The 24,691-nt window shown below is 45.7% G+C and overlaps 1 protein-coding gene across 1 annotated transcript; it reads right to left on the bottom strand.

The window, feature by feature from the left end:
* Positions 1-3,432: 3,432 nt before the first annotated feature.
* Positions 3,433-17,844, bottom strand: ZBBX (zinc finger B-box domain containing). Its single transcript, XM_054166962.1, has 14 exons — positions 17,718-17,844; positions 17,045-17,158; positions 16,844-16,937; positions 13,857-13,905; positions 13,567-13,676; positions 13,005-13,007; positions 10,867-11,022; positions 9,964-10,138; positions 9,095-9,215; positions 8,381-8,517; positions 8,094-8,197; positions 7,716-7,754; positions 5,172-5,464; positions 3,433-3,910 (listed from the first exon to the last, which is right to left on the bottom strand). Exons 1-14 carry the CDS (start codon positions 17,783-17,785, stop codon positions 3,433-3,435), a joined length of 1,941 nt encoding a protein of 646 aa, XP_054022937.1. The 5' UTR covers positions 17,786-17,844.
* Positions 17,845-24,691: the final 6,847 nt, after the last annotated feature.

Here is a 24,691-nt window from a genome sequence, read left to right as displayed (position 1 = left end):
ATCTCAGAGATCATCTACGCCAATCTCCCTGCCATCATCTGGCATCACCTCCTGGCACTGCTGGGTGACCCTAGTTCACTTCTCCAGTAGACTGTAAATAAACCTGGGCAAGAAAACATGCACACCCACCCAGCGGTGAGGGCCACCAGTGAGGTTGTTCCCAGCCCTTCTTTGTTGCCAGGCCTTTAGTATCAGATCAAACCAGTAATGATAGCCCCTGTTCCCCTGGGGTGAATCTCTGACGGGTCTAAGCCATGCACATTTCTGCTGCTGGTTTTCCTCTCTATTTAATGATAAATATGTCCTTTATTACATCAAAACAAGCGTCTGCATATTTTGTGCTTTCTCAGCATGTCATGTTGCTATGTCACAGTCTTGGAATGACCCAGGGTGTCAGGACATTCCAACAGGAATATTTTTATTCTTGGTTTCAGAGTTACCCAAGTTGCAATTCTAGACATAAAGATTGCTCCAGCTTTTGCCCTCACAATGCCAGCTTAAATTGTCCATTTAGGTTTCTCAGAATTCCTTTTCAGGAAAACCAGAGAACATACAGCAGAGAATAGCTGCTGTAGACTGTGGCCTAGCTCCCTGACTTCTTTTACTGTGGAATGGAAGAGAGTATCCAGGACACACAATGATGGAGCTCAGCTGAACTGAATAGGCCTGAGACTCACTAGGTTGAGTAAAAAACTAATTTCTCTGCATCTCTACAGTGAGTGGGAATGCAGGAACAGCTGTAAAGGAAAGGGAAATGGTTGAAAGAAAGAAAAGCATGAGGTAGGCCAAGGAAAATGAGAGGACTTATGAAAACTAAGGAGAGGCAAAGCATAAATGAGAATAAATGAAATTGAAAGAGAAGGAAGGGACAAAAGAATTTCAGCTCGAATTGGAAGAGACCTGTAAGAGCAATGTTTTGTTCTGGGGTTCTTGCAGATGGGATGACAATGATGCAGCAAAGACAGGAGAGACAAAATCAGAGACTTTGGCTGGGACACTTATGCAGGGAGAATTTTTAAGAGGCTTCAGTACTGATGCTAAGAGAATAGGGAGTCTAAAGAATTGTATGGGCGAGAAGCCCAACGACAGGCTGGAGCACTTTGTTAGGTAGGGACATTTGGCAGTGTCTCTTGAAACCATTGCCCAGAAAGACTTGTGGAAAAGAAGAGGGGCACTAGCCAAGCTTCTTTATAGCAAGATCTCCCCAGTAAGCCAGTGGATTGTGATATGTAAGAGTGAGATGAAGTCAGCAGTTTCACTGAGGCTGGCATACAGCTACTAATGCTGCAGGGTATTTTGCATCCCACTTTGTTTCATTAGATCTTTCCTGCTCTGTCTTTCCTTAAGAGAGCTACTGCTCTGCTCACTTTCCAGTAGAGGAATGGAATTTGCTGGAATGATTCTGTGTGGGCCTAGATGAAGCATATGTTTCATTGCAGCACATTGTACTCGCATTTAGTCTGCTGTGATAAAAAATTCAACAGCTTTGTAACATTACACTTTGTGTTGCCTAAGGGCTGAAATACCTGGTTTATCAGCTTAAATTTCCATAAGTGCTCATTTTTTTCAGCCAAGCTATGGATCTGAAAACTGACATAGACATAGTCACACTTGGAATTGTATTTTCACTGAGGACTGCATCTTTCCTTTTTTTGTTTTGAGAGCCCACCCTGTATCAAACCCAGCGCTGCCTGCAGGACAGTAAGACTTAGGAAAGAAGTGCTTTCAGGCTCCTCTGTATTTACCCATGAGATATAAAAGGTACCCCCTAGGGAAGGGGAACTCTTGTCCTTTAGTTTGGAGGAGGAGATCAAATCTGGGCAACACCTTGAACCACTCCAGAACATCCTCAGCCATTGCCCCTTGCAGGAAATGAAATGTTTGCTTCCAGACATTTAGAACTTGACTCTTCCAGTTGAATTTGTTGTATCATGTTGACAGATTTCATTAGCTGGATTCAGATGATGTGTGTCATCAAAGCTCCATTCATATTGAAGCCCATCTCTAATTCTGATGCTGGTCCTGCAGAGTCAGTCTCTCCTCATAAATACTTCTCATTTCATGAACAAAGATTTGAATGCAACTCTCTGTTAAGAATGGATGGGGAAAACACTGTTGAAGATGAATTATCTTTGGAGTCCTCCTTTCTGTGTTGCTGTGTGAAGTGTGATTGTAATTTTGCCTTGAAGAGCACTCAGTTATTCTTGCTTTTAAGTACTGATTACTGTGATTTGTTTATTGAGCAAGATTTAGTTACAGTAGCTGGTACAGCTTAAGGATGTCATATTTGCAAAGTATTGTGCAGAAGAGGAACTGTGCTGAATCCACATGTCGTGCATTTTCAGTCCTGGCTTTCTCTGCCTACTGTATAGATTTGGAGAAAAAATTATATATAACTCCTAAATCAAAGTAATGCATTCCTCAGCCCTCTCTTCATGGTTAATTCAGTTATTTAGGGTTCATGTACTACCAGCAAATAGAAGACAGAGGAGGCTGCTTTAATCCTCAAGGAAACTCATATAAGACAGGGGAAACAAAAGACAAGACTGAGGCCTCAGTTTAGCTCATGGGGCCTGGGAACATGCTTTCCTCCTTGCTTTGTGGCCACTGGTGCCTGGGAGTGGCACCTGAGAGGAAAGGAGCCCTTTCCCTGTGGCAGGGGCAGGGGAGGGTCATGGGCAGTGAGATGAACCAGGCCTTCGGCACTTGCAGGCGCAGGTTTGTCAATGCTGTGGCTGCCTGGAAGTGGAGGTGAGGGTTGGGGGATCTAAGCTCAGGCCCACTCAGTGTGGGGGTTTGTGGGGCAGGGTTTGCACACATCTGACTTTCCCATCCCTTATCTGGCTTCAAGGTTCTGGTTGTTCCTCGGCACCAGGAGGGATGTGCAGTCAGCGCCGGGGGCATGGACAGCCGGGAGCTGTGGGAAGGAAGGCAGGCAGGCTCTGGAGCTCCAGCATGGTGTGTGGTGCTCTAGGGGGTGGAGGATACTGCTTTTGGCAGTCCTGACTGACAATGCTGGTGACAAGTCAGGCTAAAGCCAGCTGTTGGTCTGCAGTGGCACTGCCTCTGGGTGTTAGACACTGGGGCTAAGAGGACCAAAAATTCTCTCTTAATTGTCTGTAATGGAGATGAATTAGTGCTGGCTGTGATGCTGGTGGGTCCAGACAAAAGTGTGCTTAGTGCAATCCTGTGGATTGATTCCCTCATAAAATCAGACCTATCAACAGCACCTGTAGCACAGCCCCGCTGCATACCCTCTTGTTTTGTTACACAAGTGGAAACTTTAAAGGTTAAAGGCAAAAATGCCTTAGCTTCTTTCTACTGTTTTCCTGCTTTCGTGTGCTGTGACACACACTGCTCAAACCTGAGAGTCCGGTCTCTCGCTTTCCGTCAGTTGTTTAGAGTCTCTCCCCCAGGGATTAGTTCATGAAGTTACTCTGCAGAGCCCTCTCCGCTTGGCCCCGGCTGCTTGCGGCGGCTCCGCAGCGGCCTGGCTGTCACTCGCCGACCACAAGTGACCGCCGCGCTGTGGCCATGCGGAGCGCTGCGAGCGCTCACTGCTGCCCCCGGCTGGCCGTCACCTGCACTGCAGCCGGCTCGCCGCTGCCCTCGGCTTGTCGCGCCCCAGTGCTGGCGCATGCGGTACCCGCCACGTCCCGCAAGCCGCTGGCAGCAGCGGGTCCCTCCTGTTCTTGAACTTCGCAGCATCTGTCCTGGCTTCTTGGTGTTCCCCCCTGTGCCGAAGACGGGCAGGCAGTCTCGGAACTGCTCCGTGGTGGTGTAGAGCAACAGCCCAAGAGCCTCTGCTCGCTGACGCACCGCGGCATGCACGGGGAGCCGCAGTGTGTGTTTATATGAGCCAGGAGCTGGGGGCACTCCCGAGCGGGAGCGGGCCTGGTACGGGACCGAGCTGCGAGCGCCAGGGGCAGGGGACACAATGGGAGCAGTGCTGTGCTAGGGGTGCTTCTTTCCCACCTCTACCTTGCCTCCCCCTACCCACAACGCTGGGAGCTGGTGTGTCGATCAGCATGACGGTCACTGTGGGAGAAGGGCTATGGCTGTGCTAAGTGAAGCATTGGTTGTGTATGGAAGATGGAGGGCTGGAGAGCTGGCACAAGACTGGCTGCCTTCCATGTTCTTCAGGTGGATAAAAAGAGTGTTTCTGGTGAGAGTTTGCTGAAGATGTGGTGCTGTTAGGCACAGTGGTGGATGGTCAATTTGGAGTCTGAAATCTTTGCTTTCCTCCTTCTGCCTGTGGTGAATGAGAGGGTGGCTAGGTCAGTGGCAACTGTTCATTTCTCTTTTCTGTTTTACCTGTGTGCATTTTTATGCCAGTTAAGACAAATGCTTCCACCACTGCAGTGTCTGTGCTGCAATTGCCCTGAGGATTACCATCTGCCATGTGCTAGAGTTAATTGGGTGCCTGAGCAAGGCTGACCCTCTGTCAGGACTATTGTGGCCTCTTGGTGATGAAGCAGTGCCAGAAAAGTTAGCTGTAATTGTGTGAGCCTTGTATGCCTTGGATTTGGGATGGTTCTGGAAGGGCTGTGCAGTTCTTTGGACTCATGGTAACAACTGTTTAGCCCTTTTGCAGGTGTTGAAACATAGTCTGGTGTTTGAAGGAGCATCACAGATCAAAGCTCTGCAGGTTTTGTGGCTGGACACAGAAGACAAAGCTTAGACTTGCAGCATGGACACAGAATCAAGCAAAGGATTTTCTGCTTCTCCCACTGCTCAGCCAGCAAAGAGTCTGAGGGTGCACAAGGAGTGTGTGTGTGTGTGACAGCCAGGACACCTGACCCCAAGTGACCAAAGAGGTATTCCAGACCATAGGATGTCATGCTCAGCATTTAAAGCTAGGGGAAGCGTAGGGAAGGGGGCACATTCGGAGTGGTGGCATCTGGTTTCCCCAGTAACCATTATGCATGATGGAGCCCTGCTTTCCTGGGGGTGGCTGGACACCTGCCAGCCCATGGGAAGCAGGGAATGATTTCCTTGACTCGCTCTCCTTGCACGTGTGGCTTTTGCTTTTCTTCTTAAGCGGTTTTTATCTCAACACACGAGTTTCCGCACTTCTGCTCTCACACTTCTCTTCCCCATCCCATCAAGGGGGGAGAGAGCGAGTGGCTTGGTGTGGGGCTTTGTTGCCGGCAGGGGTTAGACTGCGATACTTTGTCATGCGGGGGGCGCGGCGGGCGCCGCTCCGTGACCGCGGCGACCGGGATGCCTGGTGCCGCGCTGGGGAGAGCTCGCTGCTGCCGCCTGGCGGACGAAACGTGGTACTGCAGCTCTGAGCCGCGCGGCAGTTCGCCGGTAACGGCGATGCGGTATCTCGGTGCCTGCGGAGTGGTGTTGCCTCACTCGTAACTGCCTCTGGGCCAGGAAAGGCCGCGGCCGTCCCTGGCGCGGACAGCAGCAGCGCCAGGGCCGGGCCTGGGCTGCTGTTGACTGCATCTACCTCATGCTTGCGTGGATTGTGTCTGCCCAGATTCGCTCATCTCTTGGGATGAGGGTGAAAAGGGACAAGTGGAGCACTTGCACGCTGTGGACAGGACTTGCTGAAGCTGGAGAGGCCAGACAAAGATAAGAAGTCAAAGGATGCCTGGCCATCAACAACCTCCCACTGCAGGCAAGAGACAGCCTGCCTTTCTGGGTTGCAGGTGGAGTGCTGCAGTGATTGCCTGAGAGAGCCGAATGCGGCACCCGAAGGATCTGAGCTGCTCGCCCCACATCGGGGCAGGAGATGCCGTCGGGGCTCAGTGCTGCCACCAGGTGTTTAACTGTTTACACTGCACTCCTGTGGCGGCGTGTGCTGCCGCCGTCACTGCTCAGTCCTGCTGCCTCGCGTCGAAATGCCTGAAAATTCTTGGCTGGGGAAGGGGGGGAGTGGAATTAAAAGATGTTTAAACCTGTGTGTATTAGTGCGAGGAGTTAAACAGAGAGAAATATCTTATCTGTATGTAGAGATCGAAAATTGCATAAATGAATATAGTTAAAGTGCGTTGCTGTGGACTCGGCCGATGCACTATAGAGCCGGACGGAGCGGCGCGGCGCCTCCACGTCCCGCCGGTGCTGGGGGAGGGCTCCGCTCTCCAGCGCTGCGGGCACACGCTGCAGAGGGCCCCAGAATGGCTCTGCCGTGGGAGCCGAGGGGTTCCGGAGAGCCCGAAACTCGGCCGTAGGGTGAGGGGTTTAAGGTTACCAAAAGACAGCGTTTCACAGTATCACAGTAACTAAGGTTGGAAGAGACCCCAAGGATCAAGTCCAACCTGTTCCAACAGACCTCACAACTAGATCTTGGCACCAAGCGCCACGTCCAATCTCCCCTTGAACACCTCCAGGGACGGCGACTCCACCACCTCCCTGGGCAGCCCATTCCAATGACGAATGACTCGCTCAGTGAAGAACTTTTTCCTCACCTCGAGTCTAAACCTCCCCTGGCACAGCTTGAGACTGTGTCCCCTTGTTCTGGTGCTGGTTGCCTGGGAGAAGAGACCAACCCCCTCCTGTCTACAACCACCTTTCAGGTAGTTGTAGAGGGCAATGAGGTCACCTCTGATCCTTCTCTTCTCCAGGCTAAACAATCCCAGCTCCCTCAGCCTCTCCTCATTTCAAAGCTGTAATTTCCTGCCACCTCCCCAGAGAACAACTCGGCTGCTGGGTACAGTTAAGCATCACCTCAGAGAGAGAAAAAAGCCACCCAACCTTCCTTACATTAAAGTACCATTTCAGCATGTAACAGCCAAGCAACCTGGCACTGAAGTTATATTAATTGCAGTTAGCCTTACATTAACAGGCAGCCAGTACCAGAACAAGAGGACACAGTCTCAGGCTGCACCAGGGGAGGTTTAGGCTGGATATTAGGAAGAAGTTCTATAGAGAGAGAGTGGTTGCCCATTGGAATGGGCTGCCCGGGGAGGTGGTGGAGTCACCATCATTGGAGGTGTTCAGGAAGAGACTTGATGGGGTGCTTGGTGCCATGGGTTAGTTGTTTAAGTGGTGTTGGTTGATGGGTTGGGCGTGATGATCTTGAAGGTCTCTTCCAACCTGGTCTATTCTATTCTATTCTAAACTGGAAAGAGGAGAAAAGGAGGAAGAAGGAACCTTTTCTTTTTCTGCAACACAGATACAGCCAGTTCTGAAGTACAGCTGAGGCCTTGTCATGAACAGATAGAGAAATTGAAATGGTTTGGTGAAATCAAAGCCACCCAGGATCATATTTTAATTATATTTCCTCTTTTTTCCCTTAATATGAGAACATCTGTAAGATAACAACCTACAGGAGAGCTGAATTTGAGATGAACACAGATCACTCTCAGCTGGCAGCCTGGAAGAGTAAAAGTACAGCACAGAAAGAGAACTGACTTCCCCTCGACCCTGACCAGAGCGATCCTAAAAATCAGTAGCACAAGATAAGTTTTCTTTTATTCTTTGACTTCATAATTATAATAAAAGCCAGAATCCAGGAGTTTAAGATTTCTTTTATTGACAGTTTTACAAAATAATCCTTAATAAACATCATGAAAAGAACTCAAGACACTTGTTGGTTTGTTTCTTGGTTCTGTGTGCTACACAAATGGAGACTTAGTATTAAGTTCTTCACGTGTTCAGTGCAGGGCAAGAACCTGTTGCTTATCCTCCAGAGTATCTTCCTCCTCATCCATTTGGCTTTCATCCCAGCCCCTTAAAAGAAACCTACCACAACAATTTCTCACCAAAATGTCAGAGGATTCCTCCAAGTCATTGCCATAAGACTGATTAAAAAAAAAAAAAAAAAACCAAACTCAAAGAAAAACTTTTCAGCAACAGATTAAAATTAATAACCCCTCCCACACACATGAACATTAACTCAAGTGGTTAAAAGCCTGAAGACATTAAGTTTGTGTGTTTTTTATGTAGTAGAGGAAAAAATTACAAGGGAACTCTGGAAAGATAAACTTTTCACATTTGTATGAAAAAGCTAAACAATGCCCCAATAGGTTTTCTTTTCTAACTAGAGATTATTTAACTGTTGCTGCTTTAAGTATTTAACAGATCAGTATTTAAACACATCACTTCAGAGACTGAGATAAAGTCCTTCATTACATACTTACATCATCAAGGAGCTCAATTTGCAAAGAGGACTCTGCTCTTTCAGAAACAGGGTTGGCTACTCCCTGTCTAAAAAGAGATGCCCAGTATCTCTTCACCTCTTCAACTGCAAAATAAACGTGATTAGATGCATTTCACTTTTCCTGACCAAGATTCACTTCCTCATTTATTATGTAACACCACAAATTCCTTCTTGCATTATTTTTACTTTCTTTAAGCAGAAACTGCTTAAGTGTGTAACTGTTCAGCAGTCATAGCAAAAGAAAATAGTAATAGGAATCTATTGCACCTGTTAGGTCATTGACATCACCACCATCATCATCATCTCCTCCTTCCCCTCCTCCAGTCACAGCCTGAGGGACACTCGCTGTTTGCACAGGCCTTAAATCTTTAATGCAACTACCAGAAATTTGATCAACAGGAGTTCTAACAAAAGGAAAAGAAACCCATCTTAGAAAGTCCTATCTTTGATATGTATAAAAAAAATACATTTTATTTAAGTAATATTTTATCTGAGTAACATTTTATGTGTAAAATATCACCATCATTAAAAAACTCCCAACAAGGTGGTCACTGTTTACTGTAGCAGTACCAACTGCTGGTGAAAAGCAGCCACGCTTCCCAGTTTCACTGAGGTGACCTCACACCTCTGGGCTAGCAAAACAGCTCTGTAATGTTTATGAAATGATCCTGAAAATCTAACTTCCTTTTCTCCAGAAAACTCCTGGAGGAAATGCCCCCAAATCACCCAACCAAGTATCACCACCAGTCTTTGAATTCCACAATACCCTGATGGCAAAAAAGAACCTTAGCTCTGCAGTAATTCTGAAGGGTCAAGTCATGGAGCCTGGTTATGATGGTTATTAAAACCAAGCACTCTCTGGACAGCCACCTTAACTATTGATACTATAGAGCTAATATTTTAAAGGCTCCAGTGGAATTTTTCTTAATGCTGTTCAGTGTTTCTGACTTCTTTCATCACTACCAGCAACTTCAGCAGTACCTCCTGTATTTCTTAAGCAAGAGTTTCTCCATGTAGCTCAGGCCATCCTTCTTGAATTCAATCTGGATTGGTTCCTTTGTAACAGTAGGGTTGGTCTGTACTTCACAAATTCCCACAGACTCTATTAGAATTGTTGTAGAATACAAATAAATATAAAAATAGCTATTCAGGCTTACAAACTTGCTGTTTAATAACATGATTTTTGGAATGAGTGTCACATCAGCAGCCAGAATTTAAATGGCCAATGTGTTACAATGACACAAGTCCACCAGCAGTGGGAGTAGCCAGTAAAAACTCATTTATTACAGCTTCTGGGATAAAGGATAGTGGGGGGAAATCCATGACTCCACAGATAAAAAGCTCACCATATGGCATGAAAGAAGAAAAATCAGACAAGAGTGTTTATTTCATATCTTTCCACAGATATTTCAACTGATTGCATCTTTTCCCTGGGATAAAGAAATACTAAGGTCCTATGGAAGACAGGCAGAAAAGGTACTTGGATACAACACACAAAATCCTGAGCCATGCACATTCCTTGTCTCACTTAAAAGCTGTGACCTTATGCTTCGAGTATTACAGCCCCCACTGAAGTCTCATGTCAGAACAATGCCACAGAGAAGGACAAGGACACAAGCTGAGCAGCCTGGCCAGCACCACAGTTCATTACAAGAACTGAGTAAACACTAAACAAGAATTGAGTAAACACAACCACGTTAGTGGTTGTTGTCAATTTGTAAAGCAACATAGAACATTTAGTGTCCTCACAGAGTATCTACCTTCACTAATCAGACATCTGCTACTCCACCAGAATGGCTCCTAAGGCTTTGAAAAGGTCATTAAACCAGAAAAAAAACAAACAATCATACCTGCTAGGACCTCACTGGTGTGTGGATGTTCTCTGTGATCACGATTACCTTTTCTCCACTGAAGCAAAGCTTCCTGAAAAGACCTTGCAGATTCCTCCTCATCAAATGTACCATCTAGTAATAATCCTTTCTCCTGATTTTCAGGGCTTGGGCAGGTTGATTCTGAGGGTGGTTCCTAAATCAGTTCCACAACATAGTTAACGTAGCATTGGTGATGATAATCCTCTCCCCAGTAACATACAACAGCAAGGACGTGTGAGTGGCCAGACTCTTTTCAGTGGTACCCAGCAAAAGAACAAGGGGCAATGGGCACAGACTGGAACCCAGAAGGTTCACCCTGAATGCAAGTTAAAAGTTCTTTGGTGTGAGGGTGCTGGAGCCCTGGAGCAGGATGCCCAGAGAGGTTGTGGAGTCCTTCTCTGGCAAGATTGCAAACCTGCCTGGACATTGTGATGCTAGGCAAGCCGCTGTGGGTGACCCTGCTTTAGCAGGGGGGTTGGACTGGATGATCCCAAGAGGTCCCTTCCAAGCCCCACCACGCTGGAATTCTGTGATTTTTAATATCAGCTATGGAACTGCAGCACTGTGTTTCCTGGGCTTAGTCCAGCTACCCTGGTAATCAAGATCCCTCAGTTTTGTGTGCCCTTGCTCACAACTAAATTACAAAACACAACAAAAGAAGTGTGTGTAAGCACACAAAAAAATCATTTAACTTAAATGTTTTCTAGCAGGCAGAAAGCAGTAGCCATGGGCAGCTCATATGCTCTATGGGTATTATGTTGACAGACCTGAACAGGGGATGGCCTGATCCTTCACCTGACACAGAGCAAAAACTCAATGCCACTCTACCTAAGGTGTCCTAAATAACAAGGAGAATTATTTTTGTTTGGAACTGTGCACTACCTCAGCACTGCCTACTGACACTAGCAGAGATGAAATCTTGTCTGGTGTGACCTTTACGTTCTTCTGCTCACGATTAACTTTCGGTCCCTTCAGATTCCCTTCCTGGCTGAAGTGATCAATGACTTCCAGGTTTCCAACATGCCTATTGGCTTCTGTCTGTTAATGAACCATTATGAAACCATTAATTTAGTAGAAACATACTCAAACATTCCACCAAACAGCACATTACAAGCAGGCAAGTAACTGCATACTGAAGAGTGATGGTGACATAAGCACAGAATCATTTCAATACTCAATAGTGTGCAAATATGTGAGCAAAAATTCCATATCTGGATATATCAGTAGGTGCTGGACAGGCCAGACTAAGGGAGGTGCTTTACTTAGCACATACCACTTAAACAAATTTATGAGCTATGCACTTCATTAATGAGGTTCTGCTTACTGAAGCTTTTTAGTAGATAGAAACACATCTGTAGAGGTCAGTGCAGGGAAAAGATTCATTAAGGCACCAACTAGAATAGCAGTTCCCTAGTTCAAGAGACAGGGGACTGTTGGAGAGTGTCTGATGGAGATGCTACCAAGATGCTAAGTGGACTGGAGCATCTCTCTGACAAGGGGAGGTTGAGAGACTTGGGATTGTTCAGCCTGGAGAAGAGCAGAATGAGAAGGGATCTTCTCAATGCTCATCAATAGCTAAAGGGTGATGGGGCTGTGCTCTTTTTATTGGCACCCAGTGATAGGACATGGGGCAATGGGCACAAAGTAGAACACAAAAGGTCTCACTTAAACATAAGGAAGAAAGTTATTTGCTGTGGGGGTGCTGGAGCCGGCTGTCCAGAGAGGTTGTGGGTCTTCTTCTCTGGAGAGACTCCAAACCTGCCTGGACATTGTGATCCTGAGCAACCTGCTGTGGGTGACCCCGCTTTAGCAGAAGGGTTGGAGTAGATGATCTCCGGGGAACGTTTCCAAGCCTCACCATGGTGTGATTCTGCGTGATAGGGGCTGGGATGCGGGGCAGCCGCTGTGGGAGCGTCTAATGTGGGGGCGCAGCGCCGCCTGGCGGCCAGCCTCAGCCAAGCAGCGCTGCCCACGCTCTGGGCACAGTTCCGGTGGGGGCAGAGCGCACCCGGCCGGGCTCTCGTACCGGGGACAGTCCACCCGCTGCCCATGGCACACTGATCGCAGGGCTCCTGGCCCGGGGAGAACCCTCCCACACCGAAACACTAGGTACTGCCTCATATTAAAAAAATAATACAAGCATCGGGGTTTACCCTGTAGGTGGGATTGCAAAAGCTCGAGGGGAAAAACCCAAAAGCATGCCCTTTGCACGGCTGAGGATTTGATTACACAGACAGGGTGTTCATTTTTAGGTGAGCATTAACGAATCTAGGGGTGGGGTGCAGAATGCGAGGAAAAAACGAGAACAGAATAACCAAAAAACCTCCCCACAACCAAAAGAATCCAGGAACAAAACCCAAACTAAACCCCACCACCCCCAAAAAAACCACCCAAACCAATCAACACAAACCAACCAACCCGCTCCCAAACCAACCCCAAACAGCTTTAATGCCACAATTTGCTTAACAGAGATTTAAAGTCTCCAGGTACTTTTTACCTAAGGAAAACCATTTTGAAGCCCCCCCCCCCCCCCCCCCCCCCCCCCAAATATCTGCTCCAGCTGGTTTAATTTTCCCTGAATCAGTACAAACCACAACCTGTGTTGCAGGGTAGGAAGGAGATGCTCTTTCAAAGAGAGATACTAGATTTTTAGGTTAAAAATACTATTTTCTTACTCACCAACAGAACTCTATTTGTGCAAGTTACTTCAAAAATCAAGTAGCATGGAGCTATCCCGTATTTTGGAGGCTGGGTTTCCTATTTATACTTGCTGAAAGTCAAGCCCTCTTTTAAAACATATAAATCACCTCATACTAATACTAATTTCCACTCTACCACAGCCAGCTCAGAAAGCAGTCAGAATTTAAAATGTGTCCTGGTTCTAGCAAGTATTTAAAATGACAAAATATTCATGGACCACTCAGTTTTACCCTGTTTGCCTGAAACCATCTATCTTATTTTAATCACCCAGTAGTATTCTCTAGTTAGGTAAGAGATCAGTCTTCCTCAGTCACATTCACCTGCTGAGCAAGTTAATAAAAACACAGCTTAAAGAAACTCCCTGATAACAGAATTGTGCACCAAGTGGTGATCACAGCAAGAAACCCTAGAACTGAAGTGGGCATCATCAATATATTTTGGGAAACAGATTTCAAATAAAATCCTACTCTTTTTTAACTCCAGCAAGAGAAGATCTTTAAATAAAGTAGGATAAAATTAATCTCAAGTAGGCAGAGTATTTCCCCGCTCCCTTTTTAAGTTGCTGCACATCTAATAGTTAATATGGCATCTCTTAAAGAAGCTTTGTTTTCCCAGCAGAACAAACTGCAAGAATGAGGTGGGGAAGTAGCTTCAATTCACCAGAAAAGCTAAACCAAAAAGTTCAAAGAAGCTTGCTGACTTCATAATTTCCAACACTGCCATCAGATGGCCCTTTTCACAGAAGGCCAGAGGCAACAAGTAACGACTGCCACAATGCAACTGCATCACGCACGAAGCTGACACAGGCAAAGCTAAGGTAAGCTGCTCTAGTAGCACATTATATTCTGCTCTATGGAGTGATTTTTAAACCCATTTACTTACCAGCAGTGCACTCTTAATTTCACGAAGTCCAGGTGCTATCCTCTTCCCTTGAGATTTTTCATGAGCCACAGCATTTGCCACCTCATGCTTGCATCGTTCTTTCACTGGCTCTGATGAAAACAAACACCCCCCCACCCCCCCCAACATACTGAGTACTTCTGTCTTACTTATTGCTTCATTACAGCAACTGCCAAGAATCAGTTACTCTCAAGTTTGTGATTATTTTTCTTGTTAAGACACTCTCAAGTTTGTGATTATTCTTTTTATTTAGTTAACAAAGGCATCTTTACCTTGAAGCTGTTCTTTGAGTATTTGCAGCTTCACTTTTCCTGAAGAAACCTATGTGGGAAAAATATTTACACACACAAAATTAATACAAGTGTAACTAATAGAGAATTAAAATACTATTGTATTACACAGAATTACACAGACAGAATCACCAAGGCTGGAAGAGACCTCAAAGATCATCAAGTCCATCCCATCACCACAGACCTCATGACTAAACTGTTTCTACCTCAGCATGCATTTAAAGAGAGAACTACATGTATTGCTCATGACAGCCACTAAATCCAGGACCAGTTTCTCTCCCCACTCATGAAATGACACTCCTCGTTTGCCCAGCAAGTGTTTTCCTCACTAAATCCATGGCCAGTTTCCCTTCCCACTCATGAAATGACACTGTCCTCATTTGCCTAGTGTTTTTCTCACTAAATCCATGATGTTTCCCTCCCCACTCATGAAATGACACTGTCCTCATTTGCCTAGCAAGTGTTTTCCTCAAGCATAGGCCTGCAGAATGTTCCTAACCATACTGACTTAAGCTCAGCATCAACCAATGAAGTCTACTGCACATGTATCTATCTATAGTTTGTGTAGGGGGAGGTGTTAGTTTGTTTTCCTTCTGCTTCTCCTCATTACCCTTCCATGACCTGGCATCCCAGTAACTAATAATTTTCCAACATCTTTGCTCTTCAGTTTTTCCCTGTAAACAGGGTCCACCCTATGTCCTCACTTTTCCTCCTCATTCTTATGCACCTACAGTCTTTTTAATTTTGCCCTTTGGAAGATTCTGCCCCACTCATCCTCTCCTTTGTCAGCACAGCTGATACCTGAAGTCTTTGAAGTAGTAACAGCTATGAGCTACTTGTCTCAGAGAAGGGGAATGAAGTGGATTAGTAAAAAAAACCCTTTTCATTCTGATCCTCTCTTCTGCTCATGAAATGGAGCTGGCCAGGAAGACCTTCACACTCAACTGCTGCTGCTTCAAAAGACTTCAAATACCTGCTGCAATGGCTTAGTCTGAAGCTGTCATTGTCTGGCTTTCCTCTCCAGACTTACACAAGCTTCAGTTCAGCCAGTTTCAAATGGTCTCCCATAACTACCAGCTCTCATTTCGACATAGCATACACAGCATGGCTCCCAGAAACAAAAATGGTAAGAGAAAACTCTCTTCTTATGTCCCACTCAGTCTAATTTGCATGCTTCTCCAGACACATCCATGTCTGCTAAAGGAATGAGGAAGTGCCTCTATGTTGAATTAGTTTGGATTTGGGGATCCCCTATGGATTTTTTGTACTAATTCATGGCACAAATAAAGAGCATAAGCTCTGTTATCACAACTGGTATTTCAACGGCACTCATGAACGCTGTTTGATGATGGACATGCCTAATACTCCCAGGATGTATAAGGCCTCAAGGACAGGAGCCTAAGCTATTAAAATGATGAACTTATTTCACCAGAGAATGAAATATTAAAGACTAGGTTATTACAGTGGGAAGTGATAACACTCCTTACTATGTCCAGTCTTGAGCTACTTACAAATCTGACCAAGTTTTACCATTCCCAGATGTCTGCCCTATCCTTAGTATTTTGTGAGAGTTCAAGCAAAATTGCCTTAGTCATTTATTATGGACATAATCAAAACAAAATTTTCACTGATTTAGCAGGGAAGTTCTACATCCTTCATTTAAGTTCTAAGCAAGGACATAATAGAACAAAAGTCAATTGATAAATTTAACCTACATTTTCAAACACTCAGAAGAATTCAGCCTCAGTCCACTAGAATGGACTGGGTCCAGTTCTTCATCAAGGGAATGCTTCAAATACTAACTTGCACTTCACAGAATGATGGATTTGAAGGGACCTCTGGAGATCATCTAGTCCAACCCTCCTGCTAAAGCAGGGTCACCCCAAGCAGGTTGTCCAGGATCACATCCAGGCAGGGCTTGAATCTTTCCTGAGGGAGACTCCACAACCCTTCTGGGCAAACTTGGTCTAGTATTCCAGCATCCTCAAAGGAAAGGAGCTTCTACTCATATTTCCTTATGTGGATGTTCCTGTGTTCTAATTGGTGCCCCTTGCCCTATCACTAGGCACCACTGAAAAGACTCTGTCCCCATCCTCTTGACCCCAGGCATTTAGCTATTGATGAGCATTGAGAAGGCAGCTCTTCTCCAGGCTAAACAGACCCACATCTCTCAGCCTTTCCCTATCAGAGAGATGCTCCAGTCCCCTCAGCATCTTTGTAACTTCCACTGGGCTCTCTCCAGTAGTTCCCTGCCTCTATTGAACTGGGGAGAACTTGGCCAACCAACACTTGGCCAACCAGCATCACTCCCTGAGGATCAGTGTAGGGCTTTTCCAGTTACTGTGGACCAAGTAGCAAATTGGATTCTCAATATCTTCCTGTACTTACAGAAGGAAATCCAGAAGCATCATAATAAAGATTGAAGGATATGCAGAAGTTGGAGAAGAGGGGGGAGAGAGGGAAAAGACTGAACTACATAGGCATATGGGAGTTCTACTGTGAATGCAAACACCATTATGCAGTGACTGAGTTGAAGAAAATGCTTTGTGTACTGTATTTTAATGTTGTGTGCCTTTCCTGTAGCTTTTACCTATGAAGACAGAGAACTTGTACTCAAAATGTCATGTGAAGCCTTGTATTTTGACTCAAAATGTACATTAAGCTTTGAAAGACAGGCTCCTGATGACTTTCGTCACTACCAAATTAGACTCTTAGAGCATTAAATCCGTAGCAGCAGTGGTAATTTGCTCTCTACAACAATTAAAATCCAACAGATCATCAAACAGAACTTGATGTTCTTCCAGCTCAAAGGGAGCCATAAACCTGGCAAGGCAAACTAAACAATCAGAGTTTTGTCAGAACCTTTTGTTTTTACAGCATTTAAAATTCCCATGTTCTACACTGTAACTCTAGTTCTAAAACTTCTGTTTTAAATAGCTTTACTTGCAAATATCCTGCCAGTTTACTACCTTGGTATTGTTTTCTCTTCTTTGTGACAAAACTTGGGCTTGAGTGGTCATTGGTCTCATCTGTCCAGATTTCCAATGATAAGCACTTGATGCCCTGTGAACCAACAGCAAGAAAGAACTTACAAATTGTATCTTCTGTCAGCAAGGTATGGAGGGAGCCTCTCATTGGATTCCTTTGTGTGAAAGCGAAGTTTAACTTACTTCCTCTCTTCTTTTTCTCTGCTCATGTTTGACTTTAGTTGCTGTAATCTCTTCTCCATCTCTTCATTTTCAGTTTGTAACTGCACTTTCTCCAGCTGCAATTCTCTGGCAGTTCTGAAGGAGTTGAAGTCATGAAACAGTCATCAGAAATTACACAAAGGACAGAAAAGTACAGAAAAAGCAGCAAGAAAGAAAAAAAACAAAGAGTTGAACAACTTGTCATTAAAGGTACATCACCCTTCTGCTTCCCAGGAAGACTGAAAACAGCTCTGGAGTGCAAACTTCTTGGACCCAAGAATCCCTAATTACAGAGGAGTATGCTGGCAGGGATATGGCTCCTCCAATATAAGCTTTAGAGTGGTCAACAAAAAAACCCAGATACAATTGTGTCTCTATACAGAAAGGTTTGTTGTTGTTTGGTATTAAACTATCCCAGTGAATTCCTTAGTGCTGTTTGTTGACAAAGTTTGTATGTTAGATACACAGCTACACTCAAAAAGATGATTAAAGCCTTGGAAATTGCAGGCTGAAGGATAAAAGTCTAGAGAAGATACTAGTAAAATTGTGATTCTTCTTGCTCTTACACAAATAAGCTCTCCTACTGAACAGGGCATTAAAACTTAGTAAAAACTATGAAAACCATCCCTATCACCATCAGATAAAAGGCACTTACTTGGCTTTTAATCTCACAGAGGTTCCAGTTTTTGAGCCTGGGAGTACTACAAAATCATTGATGTTCATGATACCCAATATAAGAAGAGGATTTCAGTGATCTGCAGGTAGCAATGTGCAGAAATGGGAATTCAGCTGAAATTAAAACAGTGAAAGTTGTGACAAATCCAATAATATTAGTGTATAGAAGAGGAGAACAGGAGCACAGAACTTGTTTATATTAAGTGTCAATAAAATCCCAGAACAACTCAAAGTTAAATTTTACTGAAAGAAAAACTTTTAATTACATTTATCATACCAGGGAAGAGATTTACCTGTCTGTTTTGTTTGGGCAGTTCCCTACAGCTCAGTGAAAGCAGTTTAATGTTAAATACAACACTGCTTTCTTGACCCACAGAAAACACAGAGAAGCAGAAAATTGTATCAATGGCCATAAAGTCCAACCATCTCAACTGATTTAGTTGAGATGTCTTCTGTCATATACACATGGATGCAAAATACAGTAACTCACAGAGCATTCCCTACACTCAAAACTTCAAGACAGTGGTATGTTAAAGAATTTTTTTTTTCCTTCCAGCTTGTAAAACACTCTTCCAACAAGCAAGTGCATACAGCATAGAGTCCAAACTGAAGCTTAACATCCCTACCCTCCCTGCTCTAGAATCAATGCAGTAAACCCAATGCAGACTAAGCAGGCTGCTGGAAGAAACATGCTTGATGTCAAGCACAGCACCAAAGCTGAACATTTATTTGTGCTGCTGGATGCATATGGAAAAGGGAAAAATTATAGTCCAGAGACTTACAGCTGACAGAATGTTTGGAAACTGCCCTTCAGCTGTTGTCTATCAGATTCCAGCTGCAAACAGGATCCAAATGAAATGATGTGGAGAAGCTCAGTATTTGAAATACATGAAAGGTATAACTGAGGTCTGTTGCCTGTTCACACATAAACCTGAAAATGACCATTAATACAGTTAAAATGTCTCCAGACAATACCTCCATCCATGAGGCATAACGCTTGTCAGTGGCACATTACAAACAGTTAATACTGGCACAGGTTGCCCAGAGGAGTTGTGGATGTCCCCTCCTTGGAAATGTTCAAGGAAGTGTTTGAGCAACCTGGTCTAGTAGCATGTGTCCCTGCCCATGGCAGGTGGATTGGAACTAGGTGACCTCTAAGGTCCTTTCCAACCCAAACCATTCTGTGAAAACACCTGGTGCCACAGAGCCTAAAAGCAATGAGAGGTCAGTGCTGCTGAAATGTCACACGTGAGCACACAAGGCTTCCCTTGCCACTAGGGAAGCCCACCAGGGGCAAGGGCTAACGTGGCAAATCCAAACTGTTCAAACTCTGTAGCTGGAAACAGGGTTGTATTTTAAATACAAACAAGAATTCCCTTTCTTTTGTGTACTTGTTGTTTATTGAATCCCTTTTCTCTTTCTAATGAGGCAATTTTCCAGTGAGGCAAAGAGTAAAGCAAATCATCAATGTAAATAAACCAGTATAAACTATCCACATCCTTTCTGCCTGCTTTTCTCCACACACTAGTAATCAAATGTCATCATTCTAGCAGATTCCTCCACGCTGCTAATGGACACACTGCCCAACTGAATGAAACAAAAACTGGTGTTTCTGCTAAATGAAATTTAGGTCAACTTCATTTTAAAGCCTGCATAGCTAAATGAACACAGATTCTATATACCCTACCTCTCAGCTTCGCTCACATTTCTTCCTAATCAATTTAAAGACAGTTTTATAACTTAAAAGACAACTGGGTGCAGTTTGTTTCAAACTGCAGGAGTTTAACTAGAGCAGACTAAATCTCAACAGCTTTCTCACATCAATCAACCTATAAAATCCAAAGGGATACTACCGTATATGTAATGGCTCACATCCAATTATCATAACCATGAACACGGATTTCATGCTAGGCTGAGTCCTACCCACTCACCAATAACTCAAACCAAACTATTTCTTTTGAAGAAGAATTCTCCTTGTAATGAAGAATCTGGTTGGCATTGCTGTCTTCCCCATGTCCTGTTAATTATATCCACTGAGATTCTGAGACTTCTGGTCCTTCCAATCAATGCCCTTTCATGTTTCACTAATTAGTAAAACAAAATAGAAAATCAGAAATAAGTATTTTTTAAAAGGGAAAACATTTCTTAAAGAAAGACAACCACACACCTTGATTGCTTTGTAAATCTGCTCCTAACAGCCAGCCTATGGCCAGCAGTCAGGTATGATAAGCTCTTAAGATAACCTCCTATTTTCTATGCCAAAATACCTGTGACATCAGCTGTTTCAAACTTCACTTTCTGTTTTTAAACAAATTATCCATCTCTATGCTTAATGCCATTAGACATGCATAAAGCATGATAATGAAAACCACATTAAAACTGCTAAATGACACTATCCCCAAGTTATTTCCCCACACTTAGCAATTTCATTGCACATTGGCAAGATGCATTGTCTGACTGACTCTGAAAAGTCAACAGATTTCTACCAGTTGTATATCTTCACTTCTTTAACCAAACCCCATGATTTCAACTACATTTTAAGTAATTCCAAACACAAAAGACACTGAAGAATGGGCCTCTGCCTCCCCATGCAGTCAACTGACCCCCAAAAGCTCATTACCAAGCGAGATAAATGCCTTATCATCCAGAATGTACAGCTGCAGTAATTGCCCTGTGAACTCCTGCAGAAGCACTGCCCGCAAGTAAGCAGAGAACGAAGCAGCAGGCAGGGGGAAGTACAGGTGAATAAATGAAGCCAAGTCAGTACTTGCCTTTAAGGCTTTTATCAAACTCTAGTCTCTGCCAAGCAAGGCTCACGGATTTCAGCCAGTCCAGCTGGCAGCTCTAGGAAAACACTCAACAAGGCATAAAGAACGCCGTCAAAGCAGTGATCTTTTTTAGTTTCGTTACCGATGGCTCTTTTTTCCAAGAAGACTGATGGAAGGGTGGAAGGACAGGGAAGAGGTGCCTAGAACTGTAACCTAACACCAGAAAGCCATAAGGAAGGGATAGCGAGAAAAGCGCGCAGAACGAACACAAATTGGAACTGTAAAGGGACCCGGCGAAGTCATCTCCAGGCCTAACTTGGGGACACTTTCACCTGCCCCCAAATACTCTCTCAGCCCTTCGGCCCTGGCCTTATGGCGGGCGGCAGGTGCCGGGGAGGGCTGCGCTAGCTCGCACGGGAGCACTCACACCTGAAGGGGAACCCCCCAGAGCGGGGCCGCATTCGCTCGCTCTGGAGCACTCACACCTGAAGGGGAACCCCCCAAAGCGGGGCCGCGCTAGCTCGCTCGGGAGCCCTCACACCTGAAGGGGAACCCCCCAGAGCGGGGCCGCATTCGCTCGCTCGGGAGCCCTCACACCTGAAGGGGAACCCCCCAGAGCGGGGCCGCGCTAGCTCGCTCGGGAGCCCTCACACCTGAAGGGGAACCCCCCAAAGCGGGGCCGCGCTAGCTCGCTCGGGAGTCCTCACACCTGAAGGGGAACCTCCCAGAGCGGGGCCGCGCTAGCTCGGGAGCCCTCACACCTGAAGGGGAACCCCCCAGAGCGGGGCCGCGCTAGCTCGCTCGGGTGCCCTCACACCTGAAGTGGAACCCCCCAGAGCGGGGCCGCGCTAGCTCGGGAGTCCTCACACCTGAAGTGGAACCCCCCAGAGCGGGGCCGCATTCGCTCGCTCGGGAGCCCTCACACCTGAAGGGGAACCCCCCAGAGCGGGGCCGCATTCGCTCGCTCGGGAGCCCTCACACCTGAAGGGGAACCCCCCAGAGCGGGGCCGTGCCGCCTCCGTCCGTGGGTCCCGCCGAACCCAGGCGCTCTGCGGCTCACCGCGGAGTGGGATCGGCCCGGTACAGGCCCGCTCCCAGTTCCCGCTGCCCCGCCGTTACCACGGCAGCCGAGGCGCAGCGCGTCAGCGGGTGGGGAGCAGCAGAGTCCATCCGCCGCCGTGGAGGTGGGACAGACTATTCCATACGGCCGCAGGGGGGAAGTGGCCATTTTGTCCCCGGGGCAGGGCACTGTGTTGGGTCCCAGCTTCTCTGCCGTGGCCTGTGAACCACGGTCGCGCCGAGCTAAATTCACATGCCGGGTCAGCACCGCCTTCTGCGAGCTGTCGCTCACCTGGCACAGGGCTGCCCTCAAGGCTCCAGCCCAGCAGACGTTCTGTGTGTGGCCCAACAGCTGCATGCTCCAGCCACTAATGAAGAGGGGCAATGCCCTTGGCACTTCCAGCTCACTCTGGCAGGCCATGCTCAGAGCTTTTTCACTCATCAGCTTTAAAGGTGACCCTCAAAGGCCTTTTGCATCAACTAGAGCCAGTGCTGCTGCTCCAGACACCCTTCAACAGCCATGCAGCCCACAAGGCGAGGGAGGCTTCCAGGAATCCTGAGACACAGTGACACAGTCACAGGGCTTCTGTCTATCAGCTACAAAGTTTCCAAGGTGTACTTTCTTCACTTGTTTCCTCCACAGTAAGGGCAAAGACTTTTCTACAGTGAAAACAGAAATGTTTTCATGCATGTTGCTCGTCTGAATTGCCCTCCTGGCATAGGCTGGGACTAGGCCAGCCACTAGAAAAGTGACAGAGGCCCTCTGTGAACCCCTCTGCCCTCCCAGTGGGAAGAGAAAGGGAAGAAGGGAGAAAGACTGATGGGTTGGGAAAGAAACTAAAGGAGCTGGGATGGAAATGAGAGCAATCCAATGAAATAGAAACAAAGAAGCACAAATCAATATGGAACCCCACCCCTGATGGCAATGAGCTCATCACTGTCAGTCACCACTGATGCTGGGGGCAGCCACTGGGGAAGTCCCAGACTGGAATCAGCAGCAGATGGGAACTGGATTCAGGAACACACAGATGGGGATAAAAGGCAGAAGAGACAGAGTTGTCCTGGAACACTGACCATTGAACAGGCTTTACCCTGGTGATCCCTCAGCTTTCTCCTGGAGATGATGGGATAGAATCACTTGTTGGTCAGTTCAGGGTCACCTGTCTGGTCCTCACTGCAAGTGCCATCTCTGACATACTGGTAGTGAACCTTGGTCTCCACATGATCAGGACCCTTTCTGCTCTTTGCCCTTGTGAGGAACTCTCCCCATCAGTGTGCTCACTGCTGGAAGCAGCTGCTGTCTGTGAAAACATTCACTGAAACTCAGAAAGTGCCATCCCTGATCAGAGACCGAGCTGAGAAGTAGAATCACTGAACAGAATTAGTTCAGTTCTAACTCAAACCGGGGAAACTCCTGTCATAAGTGGTAGGGAACATCCTGAAAAGCATGGCAACAGGGGAACTGCCTCAGAATGTGCTGACCGTCCTCCCATATCAGCTGAGTTAGAGCTGTCGTGGCTCCACCTCTGGGTATGTAAACTCAATGGGCACATATGGCTGTGACACAAAAGGAAGCCATTCCGCTCCCTGGTACCCGTAGTGCTTTTGCTACAAGTCTTCCCATCTTGTTTCAACCTTTATTCCCAAGGCCACTGCAAAACATGCCTCTGTTTATCTTTGGGCTCTTCTATGTTTTTCTTCCTAACTTATTAATTATTCAGAACTTCATCTCTGGAGGAACCAATGTACTCTTCCTGCTGATTTAGTGCCGTGCTTTAAGAAGCTAAATCCAAATCAACCTAGCTGTGTGCAGGAAGGCTTCGAGTAGCTTTTCATACAAATTATCCTGTTATCCACTGCTAGCTCTTAACCTTTTGTTGGTGCTCAGGACACAGAGAGCTATAAGGCTTCCTTGTGCCATTTAATTTTTCAGGAAGATCTCTATCTATGCTCACCCTGTAGACATCTGCAGCTGTAGATCTGTGCATCACTTCATTATTCCAAACCAGGTGTTTATGCATCTGCCAATAAGCAATAACTCCCGTGCCATTCCCTTAAAGGATACCTGGAGTACATGGCAAGATAATTTTTTAATCAATCATCTTTTTTTTCAGCTTGTTTGCTTCGAGTCTAGCCCTTCCATTTTTGGTGCCTAGACCATTATTTATAACAGATGCTCCTTTAAGGGGGTAAAAACCCCTCAGTCTTTACAGACAAGTTGGCATTTCAGGAAAGAAGCATATCTGTTTATGATACAAGCCAAGTTTTAATAAGTGCAAACTATTATCTGTTTGAAATTTATGTACTCTTAAGCTGTGTTTCATTTGAAAAATTTGCATTTGTGCCCATATGTATTCGAGCTAGGAGGCACAAAATAACTTACACAGGTTTTGTTGACTGTACAATCTGTCTGGCAGTAATTTTCCTTCAGCATCCTGGTAACAGTACAGTTTTCAAGATTTTACCCTGACAGGCAATTTGTGTTGAGAGCCTGTGGAAACACATATGGATTTTTTGATCTTGAGAAGGAACTGTAGTTTGCATAATGTGAATCAGTCTGAAAATATGTCCTAATGCTCTTTTCTCTGAAACAAATTTGGAGTTACTTTCTGTTGGGCCAAAAGAACTCCAAATGTTTGGGTGAAAAAGTAGCAATCAATTATTATGTTTCAACAAAATAATTCCAAGGACCATGCAAACAGGAGCCAGCTTAGGCTCTCTTACCTGGCAGTAAATGAGTATTTCATAATAATAATAAAGTAAACATCAAAAGAAGTGTGACTAGCAGGATGAGGGAAGTGATTCTCCCTCTCTTGTGAGGCCCCACCTGGAGTTCTGATGCCCCCAGCGTAAGAAGGGTTTTGAACTACTGGAGAGAGTCCAGAGGAGAGCCACAGAGATGATCAGAGGGCTGGAGAACCTCCCTTACAGGGAGAGCCTGAGAGATCTGGGGCTGTTCAGCCTGGAGAAAAGAAGGCTCCAGGGAGACCCTAAAGTGGCCTTCCAGTACCTGAAGGGGGCTACAGGAGAGCTGGGAAATGACTTTGTACAAGTGTTTGTAGTGATACATGAGAGGGAATAGATTGGAGCTTGAGAAGGGGAGATTTAGACTGTTCTGTACAGTGAG

Source organism: Dryobates pubescens, chromosome 13 (genome assembly GCF_014839835.1).
Source record: "Dryobates pubescens isolate bDryPub1 chromosome 13, bDryPub1.pri, whole genome shotgun sequence".
NCBI lineage: Eukaryota > Metazoa > Chordata > Aves > Piciformes > Picidae > Dryobates > Dryobates pubescens.
This window is presented reverse-complemented; position numbering and strand designations above follow the sequence as displayed.